Source organism: Centruroides sculpturatus, unplaced genomic scaffold, assembly GCF_000671375.1.
Source record: "Centruroides sculpturatus isolate CEXI.00-Female unplaced genomic scaffold, Cexi_2.0 scaffold422, whole genome shotgun sequence".
NCBI lineage: Eukaryota > Metazoa > Arthropoda > Arachnida > Scorpiones > Buthidae > Centruroides > Centruroides sculpturatus.
Genome location: NW_019384777.1, coordinates 414,290 through 426,849, shown reverse-complemented (window position 1 = coordinate 426,849; position 12,560 = coordinate 414,290). Strand labels below are relative to the sequence as shown.

At 27.2% G+C, this 12,560-nt stretch overlaps 1 protein-coding gene across 1 annotated transcript in view; it reads right to left on the bottom strand.

The window, feature by feature from the left end:
* Window positions 1–12,560, bottom strand: part of LOC111629103 — an 83,892-nt gene that overhangs the window by 8,722 nt on the left and 62,610 nt on the right. The window contains exons 38-51 of the mRNA XM_023372967.1: window positions 10,097–10,273; window positions 9,419–9,553; window positions 9,031–9,234; window positions 8,187–8,365; window positions 8,030–8,109; window positions 7,831–7,961; window positions 7,408–7,611; window positions 7,256–7,329; window positions 7,085–7,186; window positions 6,849–7,019; window positions 6,552–6,694; window positions 2,007–2,161; window positions 541–1,119; window positions 107–202 (exon numbers count right to left, since the gene is read on the bottom strand). Coding sequence (XP_023228735.1) covers window positions 107–202; window positions 541–1,119; window positions 2,007–2,161; window positions 6,552–6,694; window positions 6,849–7,019; window positions 7,085–7,186; window positions 7,256–7,329; window positions 7,408–7,611; window positions 7,831–7,961; window positions 8,030–8,109; window positions 8,187–8,365; window positions 9,031–9,234; window positions 9,419–9,553; window positions 10,097–10,273 — 2,430 coding nt within the window. The remainder of the gene's footprint in view (window positions 1–106; window positions 203–540; window positions 1,120–2,006; window positions 2,162–6,551; window positions 6,695–6,848; window positions 7,020–7,084; window positions 7,187–7,255; window positions 7,330–7,407; window positions 7,612–7,830; window positions 7,962–8,029; window positions 8,110–8,186; window positions 8,366–9,030; window positions 9,235–9,418; window positions 9,554–10,096; window positions 10,274–12,560) is intronic.

Genomic DNA, 12,560 nt, shown 5'->3' with positions numbered 1-12,560 from the left:
ATTCCAGAAATTTTCTCATCGAGGTTTTGAATAATTTTCCTCTTAATCGTTGAATATTCGAAAAATTTATCGTCACATTATTTTTTTCTTTTTTTGAATTTTCTACCTTTTTCTCATTCAATTCATTATCTATAACTATCCAATTATCTTCACTCATTTTTCTGTATTTATTTTCCATATCTTTAGCCATTCTCCTTTTTTCCTGCATTGTTTTTAAATTTTGATTTATTTTAACTGATCTTGTAATATATTTGTGTCTAAAAAATGATTTAACTGAATTATTTCTCTGTTATTCAAATCATACGTGTACATTATATTATTTTTAAAAAAGTAATCATCTATAATTTTTATCCTGTTATCATGCGATTTCTCTAGTTTGATCGTTTTTAATAATAATTTTCTCCTAATCCTAGATCTAAAACACAAGTCCGTTGAAATTATTATTTTTTCCTTTTCGTCGGTCATTTTCGATCTTGTGGTCCAAAATTTATTAAGAATTAAATTTCTATCTTTAACCGATTCGGTCATAACCTTAATTACTTGATTATTTCTTCTATTTCCTATTTGAATAAGACCTTCGATATCTATACCATTAAGCTGTAAATTTTCTTTTATAAATTTTTTAAATTCTTCTGCATATTCCGAGGTTTTAAATGGAAAATTAAATATAATTAGATTCTTCTTAGTTCTATCGTTTAACATTTTATCAATTTCAAAATCCACCATACCTTTTAACTTACTGTACGAATCTGTTCTTTCTTCTAATAAACGTATTTTTTTACACATATCTTTTAACTCTTCCTTGAGCTTTAAATTTTCTTCGTTCATTTTGTTGATTTCAGCTTTCATGGAACGGATTTCGAAGTTCAAACTATCAAATTTGTCTTGGATTAATTCATAGAGCGATTTAAGTGAGTATTCAGGTTCAATAGTCTTTGTTAGTAAATCTTCTTCCGGTTCGAAAAAGTCTTTTATTGTAGCATACCTCGAGATATCAGTAGTATTCTTGGAATGTTCCTCAATTACGTATTCCTCTCCTGACATTTCGCTTGTCTGAGTATTTTCTTCTATATCTCTTGTATGCTCTCTACGTGGACTCCCTCGTCCCCTTTTTTGCAACTGCTTGACTTGGTTTTGGAGGAGATCGAGGAAAAGGTCCGGGATTTAACTCAATGCCAGCAATCATTAGTAAAATAAAACTTATTATTCGAGTTAATGAAACATTTAAACTACTTATTGCAGTTCTACACTTAATATTCTGTTGTAAAAATTCCATGTCTAACGTCGCCACAACAGCTCAGCAAAAAAAGTCCCAGACAGACAAATTAATAACAATTAAAACTTTGTTCAATGATGATTTACTTTTAATAGTTTACTTCCAATTTAATTATGTTTCCAGATGCATTCAAACCATGCTTTTATATTTATTATATTATAAATGTCACAGTATGTCCCAAACGTTGGTGATACCCACATAGGTTTAAAAAAAGCTAGGTCAACGAAATTTAGTGATACGTAAAATTTTTCAAACATTTTATTGGTCCTCGGGCTTAAAAAGGTTCAGAAACGATATATTAAACAATTAAAATAGATTGGATTGAGGGAATGAGGTAACATAAAGGCGATTTGCTAAGGAAGACGCCTTCCGTAAGAACATTCTATACGATATTTGCCCCTATTTGCGAAGAAAATGTAAAGAAAACCCGGAAAACGCCAAGCGAATGTCTAGTTGTTCACATGCAAACTGGCTACCAACTAGTTTTCAGAGATGTTTTATCCAGTCGACCACTGGAAAACACATTTGAAAAGCAGATATATCAATATTTATATTTATGTGTTCCAAATGTGTGAAATTTTCCGGGTATTCTTTATGTGTGTAACACATAAATTTCGTACAGGATGTCCTTCTGGATGGCATCCTCGTTGGCAGATATATAATAATTCGAAATCGCATATACAATAGCTTATATATGTGTATTATATAGGACTATATGCGCTCAACTTACTTGTGGTATTTTAAATAATCGAAGTAAGTTAGCCACTTGAATGGAAGTAACACTGGAAGCCGCTCCAAGTACTCCAGAAACGATTTTTTGTCGAATACTTGGGCTAGATCCATCGGGACATCGATATGTTCCTTCGTCTAAATTACTTATGTAACCTAAAAAAAGGAATAAGAAATAAGTAATTCTGATATTCAAAAGATTTAATTTATTTTTAAAATAGTTTTATACGCTTCTAAACTTTTTCAATGACAAAAACAAATTAAATTTTATTTGAATTCAAGGATCTTGTTATCTCAGATATTTTTCTATCAAGTAAAATATTAGCAATAATAAGATTTAGAAACAAATCACATAAATAAGCAAAAACTTCTTACATAAGTTTATAACGTTTTTTTAAAATACACATTAGAAAAATTTTATCTACATTTTAATTTTAACTATAAAAAAAATTATAATTCTTTAAAATCATATTACTTAGGATTAAGAGAATCCGACAGAATTTTATTGTTAAGTAAATTTAAGTTTTGTATTAAAAATAAAAGAAAAACTCCGGAACGTCGAACGGAGAAGAACAGATCAGAATATTCCATTCTAATCTGTGGTAGGGGTTGAACGGCGTCCATTTGTTCAGAAACATTTCTTTTTGAAATGTATACAAAACGAGCAATTGTGATTTATTGATTTATGAGCAATTTATTGTGATGTTGTCACAATGCCGGGCTGCAATTTTTAATTAATTTTTTAATTTATTTAATTTAAAAGATTTTCTTTCCACCTCAAATTAGTAGCGTCTTGCCCCTGTAGATCATACTTTTCCTGATAAAAACAGATCCGTGCCGGTCATCTATGTAACTCCATTTAGGAGAAAATTTTTGAATTGAAATCACGTGATTTCCGGTTTACACCGGAAGTTAAAATATAGTTAATCGGAGCCTTCCGTCTGTAAAGATTTCGACTTCCATCTATCTAACACCGTTCTTGAGATTAAGAAAGATTTAAGGAGGATAGAATGACAGACAGGCAATGAGAATTTACAGCTCTACAACTTTTTCAAATTGCAGTCCAATAACCCCTAATCAATTTCTATATTTTATGTTCCCGTCAATGGCCTTTTTTAAGAAATTTCACTAAATTGTCGTAGATAAAACAATATTTAAGAAATAATATTTGTTTTTATATTCATTTTCTTCTTGTTTAAAAATATATTTTTGCCAGAATATAGCTGTAATTAAATATTATTCAACAACACCATTAAATTAAAATGATAGTTGAAAATTGTAATTATACGGATATGAGATGGATGCTACCTATTGTGATGATGGATAATATTAGCGTCCGGACAATGTTATCAAGTCCTTATTTAGTTGAATAAACGTACAACGTTTATTATAATCAAAACAATTAGTTTTTATCATCATTTGTTAAACTTTTCATTAAAACGACTTACATAAAAGTTACGAAGAGAGTAATGTTAATCCTAAAATATACCATGATTAAATTGTCATTAAAATTTATTGTACAAGATTATCGACTATCAACCAGAAATTCCTTTTCCTAATTTAATAAAAAAAAAACTTAAATGTGTCTAACTTTATCTACAAATACATTTCCAGTTGAACATAACATTCCTTCTCATCAGTATATTATGATCTTGTATTTTATTTCTTATTTATAAAAATTAACAGAATACGTAGAAACTAATAGATGTATTTCTTGAAAAACATATTATATTCTAAAAAATAAAATAAAGATTAATTTAAGTATTTCCAATAAGTATCAAACTATCACTGAAATTTATATGGTAAGCAGAAAATAGATATAATATAGAATGTTTCTTTTATTGATATATTAATATTAATTCAATATTAATAGATTTGAAAATTAATTCAATTTTAATTGATATAAAATAATATTTCCTGTTATTATTTTTAAATCTTGATAATTAAGAACAGTGTTTTATCATCGATTAGGTAAAACATAAAATTCAAAATAATAATGAATTTTTAAAATATTTTTATGAATACACGAAAGCTTCGTGAAATGCATTACAAAATATTATGTAAAATTATCATATTGGAAATAAAAGAATAAAACATTTGGTATCTTTTTGTTATTCAACATTGTATTCTCTAAGAATATAATGAATTCTATAAACCCACTAGTGGCCGAGCGGATAAAACGACTAAACACTGATAAGGTCACGGGTTTGCACATAACTAATTGGCTAGACACGTGAAGGTTTTTGGGTTTTCTTCTCGTGTTTAACTCATAAATAGGGACTAGTTTACCCTTGGCAGATCTCCCACGTATTACGTTGCCTTATATAATCAATCAAATTCGTTCCAAAAATGGGCGTCAGCAAAAAATTTTCAGGAGGGAAAGCTTGGAGACAAATAATTAAATCAATAAATTTTTATTTAATTTTTGGTGTTTTTTAAGTCAGACAAGAAATTTTAAGACATAATGCGTCCCAAGGTCGACAGTATAAGGTTATGCATTTCAATTACTTTTACGATTATAATTTGGAAATATTTTACTTGATACTAGCGAAGGGCAAACGCGCCGTTTGTCCCCCTCCGCAGACGTCCATGATTGCAAATGATTGCTAGTCTACATGTAACAGCAACTAATATACAATTATTCTAATAGATGGTAAAATACTAGAGAAAATTTAAAATGTAAAATGTAAATTATAATTTTTCTGTTATTAGTTGTACTTTTTATTGCCTTTTATTGTCAGTATATTATTATTATCAAAATTTAATTGGTAAGTAGTTTTTATGAAAGAAAATATTTCTTTAATAAATGTTTCAAATCGATTGTCTTTAAGCGTAAGAAAATTGTTTAGGAGAGAACGAGATAAAAGATTATTGTGAAAACCTGATAGAAGAGGGTTTTTTAGTAACTTCTTACTGACAGAGAATGATATACTTTGTTATATCATTCTCTGTTATATACTTTACAATGTCATTATATATTTCTACGTATAATGCGAAACAAAAGATAAATCAAATGATCACGTCTGTTGCGTTTTCTTGTACAAACACTGATATAAATGATTTTAGAGATTGTTAGCAACACATAAATTTAAACCATTTTAAAATGATTGCACTCTAATGCATTTTTGACATTTGCAGTTTGAATGTAAAGAAAATCTTCGATCAAATATTATTCAATTCTAACTCATTATCAAATTTAATTACATAATGTATACAGAATGCCATAATTTATATAGAAGCCTATATAATCTGAATTAGATTTTCAAAGGTTAAAAAATTACTTAGATAATATACAGATACAAAAATATTTTGTTAGAACAATATAACACAAAATAAAGAAAAATTTTATTTCCAAAAGATAAATTTTTGCTATATTTTCTTTTAATTTTGATTCGCTTCCTGTGGGTTCTAAGAGGGTCTTTTTAATTATATTCATCGCAGGCTTTTTTTTATATCTACTTTCAGTCTGTGTGTACTAAGAGGATTTTTAGTAAGCCCATTACAGATTCGATAAGGTTCAGAAAAGAGCGGGTGGTGACAAACTAGACCTGATATATCCGAAAGGATCACCCCTCGAGAAATTCCTTGGATTAAGACTCGTACGAATTCGATTTCGGTCTTCCAGAGCAGTAGACTGCCACCTTACCGCTCGACCATCCAAACACTAATTTCTTTTACAGCAACATACCCGATCTTTACTTCACTCGACTAAGAGTTTAGAACACAGTACGACAAGAAGTAGACAGAGCACGCTGCAAGTTAAATAACTTTATGTTTATAAAATACTTAATGAACATAAAATAATTTTGAAATAATTTTTGATTAACTATTGAATAAAACATCTTTATTCTATAGTCACAAGTGTCTACCAGAGCACGTGTTCTGCAACATCTACATTGTGGTGACAACATACCGATTCGCATACATGGTTTAGTGCTTTGTTAAATAACTATTTTAGATAACTGTGTTCTAATTACTTTTTTTGCTTTTGACAAGCAATCTTCCCAGAGTCTTCTACATAAGTTGTCATCCCGAAAGAATTTTGTCCAAATTACTGCACTGTAATAGTAGTTAGCCTATTTCATTTACTACCAATTCACTAAACTAATATAACACAAAAATTTATTAGCATGTATATAAAGTATCTAAAAGTAATATCTACTCAAAAAAGATACTCATTAATGTCGAAGAATTAAAAAGCTAGTGTAGTTAATTAATAAAAATATAATAAGTCAGTTTTAAAAAGTATTGTTATTAATGATATGTTATAGTAAAAAAAGAAAATTTTCACAGTTATCATAGTTATATGTTTATAATAACAACGTTTATAACTTACGTTTGCAGTATAAAACACAGACTTCGCGACCAGAGATGTTTAATTCAACAGTTAATCAAACTTTATTATGTTCATTAGAATAGAATGTGTAATAAGTTCAACACCTTTAACATTTTGCTTAGGAATAATAGCGTCAAAGTTAAACATGTAATAACAGTCACGTGATAAAATGTAAACGTTTTTATAAATATAAACGTTGAAAATATATTTAATTTTCTGTTAAATGTCTCCAATTTGCTCTCATAAAAGTCCATAAAAATTCCCTTCCTAAGGAACTTGCAGTTAAATATGTGTACACAAAATAAGCATCTTGCATCTTAATTTTATGCTCATCCAATGTCATATCTAAATACCTTAATAACAATAAATAATGTTTTAAAAAAATTATAATTAAATTACTTATTTATATTCTATATATAGTTATATAGAGACATAATCAATAAACTTAAATATAGCTTATAATTCATGTTAAATTCTAAAAATAATAATTTGAACTATGTTAATTACCTTTTTATTAACCATGGCTCTCTAACATGAGCTAATCCATATAATAATTTACGTTTTTCGTGACTGGATCCTTCAATTAAGTAACGATTCCACATATAATTCCAATGTTCCTCCCTACCAATTTCTGACATTCCATAACGATAAATTAATGGACGGAGATTAATTGGCAATCTAAAATATATAAAGTGACATTATTGATGACATCTATGAGCCTCTCGTATGGTAATTGTACCTACTCTTCGCCACGAATCCATTCTTCAAAGCGTGAACTGGCTTCAGCTAGGCATTCTTTATACCCACTATAACATGCCAAACCCAAAATAATCGATTGCAGGAGGCTAATGATGATAAAATCTCATTGAAATCCTTAACTGTACTTATAATTAAGCATTAAGTATGTTAATTACCTTTCTGAATGAGTCGTTGTGTGATCCCATCCAAAGTGGGAGTATAGGGATTCAGTTAACTCTCGTACGTAACTCTACAAAACAAGTATTTTAAAATATTTTATATTTAATTGTCTTTTGAAGCAGATTAAAAAGAAAATAAACTACCTTACCCTTATTAATGGGTTAACATTTGTAAATTCCAATAAGCGGAACAAGGACATGAAAGCTTTAGAGGCTGTTTCCCACGGTACTGCATTATTTTCATTTTTTAAATAAAGAGCCATACTAAGTGGTATGTCATAATTTATATAGCCAGCTTCTGCTAATTCGAATGCATCGAACAATAAATTAGATCTATCAATAGCTCCAAAAACCTGATAAATAAATAAATAAAAATAGCGCTTATGAGTGATACAGAACAATGATTTTGTAATTAGAAAAGGTCATTGTCGTGGGAAGTTTTAGTGCATTGATCTGATTTAGATTAAATGTGGCTTTATAGTCGTGTTCCTTAACCTCTTTAAAGTATATTTAATTAATGAAAACACTATTTTCTATAAGTATAAAAGCATACAGTAGTATTGTTATCTTACTTCTGGATCTGTCCTTAGTGCTTCTACTAAGCTTTTCCATTGTTGATTATCGTAGTTAACAATATAATATCCAGTTTGATTAATGTTAAATTTAATCCATTCGGTGCCAAATAATGGAAGGTATATATTTTCTAAGAAATAAATAAATTATTTTAAAATAACAAAGTAAATATAATTAATAATTTAATAAGTTACATACGTTTAGATTGTGCCGATAACCATTTCATCCCTGATATTCTAGATGATGTTTCGTAACTTAGAGGAATGTGCCATAATTTTCTACGGAAAAACCCACTTATAAATGTTATAAAATATAAACTTTATTGATAATTTTTATAAATTAATAAATAACTTACTTCTGCATTGTCATATTTTTTTCATATTCGATATATTTGATCATATCCGGATTTTTTAGAAATCGATTTTGAGTAATTATAAGATTATTAGGATCTTCTGGATCTTTAGTCACATTTATACAAGGAAATCCAACTTCTTTCACCCAAGTGGACATAATTTCATGTACAGTTAGGTTTGTCTACGGTAATTTACCATTGATTAATTACAGGAAAAAAATATAAAATATAAAATTTTTAAAGTATAATTAAATAATTATTTCACAGTGTTGTATTTTGAATTAAAAAAATATTTTCATATAATTGCTTCAANCTATACCCGGGGCAACTTCGTCAATTTCTCTCTTCTTGTAAAGTTGTAATTATTTTAATTATTTTTATTTCCAAACTGATTTTAACCAGTTCTATAGTAAGGTAACATTCCAATAGACAATATGCAAAGCTTTTTTTTTCAGTTTACAGCAGTATTTATTACACAAAACTTAAGTAAAGCTTAACATGCCGATCTTGCCCCGGTCTCCCCTACACGCGTGATATACATTTATTAATTTTTATTTTTTTAAAGTTATATATAAAAATATCATGAAAAACATATAAAAATTGGAAATAACCTTAATAATTTTATAAAATAACCAAATAATAAATTATATTATGAAAGGATTTAATAAAAAAAAATGATCTACAGAGAATCAAAAATAATCCATAACAATAAATTCCACGAAGAAGGACAAAAAGCCAATTTGATATTTATCGTTCTCTAAGGTATACACAAATAAAACAAATAAGGAAAATGCCATTTCTAACTTTTTTATTTTCTCTCCTTAAAAGCTATAAACAAACTACTGACCTGTATTAATTCGTGCGCTTCTATGCTTTCCTGTAATAATCTGCTTATGTAATGCAACTGCTTTTTAGCAATGCTCCATGGAACAAGATGTTTCTCTTCTTTTAAATATGCTGTTAAATCTAATGCTAAACCATAAGGCATGTGACCAGCTCTAGNATAATTTAATGTTATATTATAAATTATTAAACATAGTTTTCTAGGCATCTAATGATAAATTATATAAATTAATGGAAAAAAATCAAGTCAAGATAGCTAGAGAAAGACATCCACTAGGCAAATTTAATTAAGTATAAAGAATAAAATATATTATTCTAGCTTTATTAAAGTGCTATTAAGTGATTTTTTTATGTTTCTTGTAAGATTTTAATGCAGAAATTAATGTAATTACTTTGCTGTATGATATATAATCAAAATATTCTGCTATTTCACGTGGGTGTCCAATATTCTGTATCACTGGATGAGAACTTTGTGTAGCATCAGTTATAAGTACTTTATGCACTTCTTCTAATAGAAACTGTTCCATCTGTTTATAAATTTAAAAAGTATTTTATCAACACATAAATAAGGTAAATATCAGATTATTACGATATAAAAACAACAACAGCGTATACATAAAGATAAGCATCCGTTCGTAGTGATATTTATGAACGAAATAATCATTTTATCGATAATTTACACAGAAAAGCACCCGTTTGTCCTGATATTTAGAAAGAAATGCACTAGTTTATCGATACTTATACGAAGAAAAGCATTAGTTGCCTATGATATTTACAAAGAAAAGTACTAGTTTCTTGTGATACTTATAAATATATACATTCATTTAAACAGAATTTTCAATGAAAATCATCATTAATTAATCAATAACAGTTTAATTTTAATATTAAAAAAGGACTTCTAACATGTACAAAGATAGATACGAATCTATCATTACACAAGAAATTAATGTGTAAATAAATACATTTTATTATAATGTTTATAAAGAAAGGTATATAATTTAAACTATACGTTTATATAATTTAAATAAAATATTTATAAATGATCCAATTGAAAAATAATTAAACAATACCTCTAAATTAGTTCTTAAAATTTCTCCTAAATGACTCCAGTCATCATTTTCATAATTAACTAAATAATAGCCGGTGGAATTAACATTAAATTTCACCCAACTATTATCAGGATCATCTAATCTTACTTGAAAGGTAACTGAAATGGAATTAAAACCTTCATTAGAATCACCAAAGATCTTTTTTGAACATTTTACATAAACATGTTTATTAATAACACTAAAAGAAATTTTCTAAATTTAATTTAAAAAATGAAAACAAAAAATAATTCGAATAAAGTTGTTTTTAATTTAATTAAATATAGATTTATATTTACTTATTAAAAATTAATATTTTATAAANAATAATAGCTGGACTTTTGTCAAAAAAATTGTTTTAACCTAGTTGGACTTTTGACAAATAACTTGGTTTTTACGGTATTAACGATTTTACAAATAACTTGGGTTTTAACAGTTGTTAATACTTTGTCGAGTAGCTGGGGTTTTAGTAATAGTTAAACCTTTGACAAATAATCATAGTGTGAATACACAGCTTAATCTTAGTTAATAATTCGATTTTTGACATTAATTGCATATTTATTTATTGACATCTCGATATTATACAATAAGACAAAAAAGAGAAATGTTTTTTTTTTTTAAGTCTAAAACGAGAACGAATCTATTCAGTTAAATGTCAGAATATTAGGCCTTTATAATTTACAACTCATTTGAAATATCCTATTTAAAAAAATAACGAAAATAAAAATTAGGATAAATTTTATCACCTTAAAAAGCGACAAATATCAGCATATGGGATCAGGTAAGATGACGATATTTAGGTCTAATTATGATGTAACTAAATTGATGTTTTTACTCGAGATATTTCCGAGATTTTTTTCTCTCTTCAACCAAAAAGCACAGAAACACGAATAAGTAGTACCATTTAGCAGGTTTGTCCTAATACATTAACATTATTTAGGTCGTAAGGAACGTATTTATCGTGATTCTAGTCGATTGCGGTCAGTAGGATGTTCACAAAAATCATCATTTGCAAATTAAAACCCGTCATCATCCATATTGTTCTTTTAAGACCTCTGCATCTTTGACACCATTCTCAACACCCTCTCGTTTCAAAAAACGCAACAGAAATTGCATAACAAGTATATTATACAGTTAAAAAAATTAAATATTAAATAATAATAACTTCTGAACACTATTATTATTTATTATATATATATCAGAACATCCGATATAATTGAAAAAAAAAATTTTTTTAGATTCGTGTCGATAACAAAAGCATGCTTTGAATCACTCCCAAAAGTAGGTTTATCGAAAGCGATATTGTAATTTAATAATAGATATCGTTAGATATTACAAAAAGATTACATTAAAAATAATATTTTTTAGATGAATAATGCTTTCAAATGTGTTACAAATACGAATTTTCATCCATTCATCTCACGCTAGTTCCATTCTTCAACACGGCGCTTTCATTGTTTGACATGAAAGAAACGTGTCAAATAATGCAAATTTTAAAATCAAAATGAAAATGTTCTGATGTAAAATTGTTTTAATTTATTAAAAAGAATAACATTAACCGTATAAAATGAATCTAGAATTGAATAAATCGATAACAAAAGCATGTTGAACCACCCCCAAAAAGTAGGTTTATTGAAAGTGATATTATATTTTAATAATAGATATTGTTAGATATTAAAAAATAATGCATTAAAAATAAAATTTTTTTAGACGAATAATAGCAGAATAAACATTTAAATGTGTTACAAACCGAGAATTTTAATCCATTCATGTCACGCTAGTTCTATTCTTTAATACATTACTTCCACGTTAAACATGAAAGTAACGTGTCAAAAAATACAAATTTTAAAAATAAAAAAAATTCCGATGTAAAAATTGTTCTAATTTACTAAATAACAACATAACACGACATCTTTATAATATAATATTTTTATTTTTAGAAACTATATTACAGAAAGAGCAATTGTTTTTTCTCACCCCAACTACCTCATAAAACTCATAACAATATTATGTATACAATAATCATAACTATTTACAGCTTGAGAATAGTCACAGGCGGTTAAATATATGGGACTTAACCTTGAAAAAAAGTGTCAGCGAACTTTTGAATTATTAAAATAGCAAAATAATTAAATTTTTCCAACTGAAATTTACATGGTTATATCAAAAATGGCATATTGTTTTACCCATAAGTGGCATGACCTGTTGGAGCTGTTTGTATATGGCGATGAAATAGTACCATGTAGCTAATTCTCGACTGACTTTTTATATATATAAAATAGTTTTTATGCCCTATTTCCGTCAAACATTATATTTTAACTAATTTATTAATAAGGAAACGTATCAATTAATTGTAAATACGTATAAAAATGTATAAGTAAAAAAAAAACGTTTTCTTTAAGTGTAAATTCAAAAAATGTACTACTTAATATAAATTATTGTTATATTT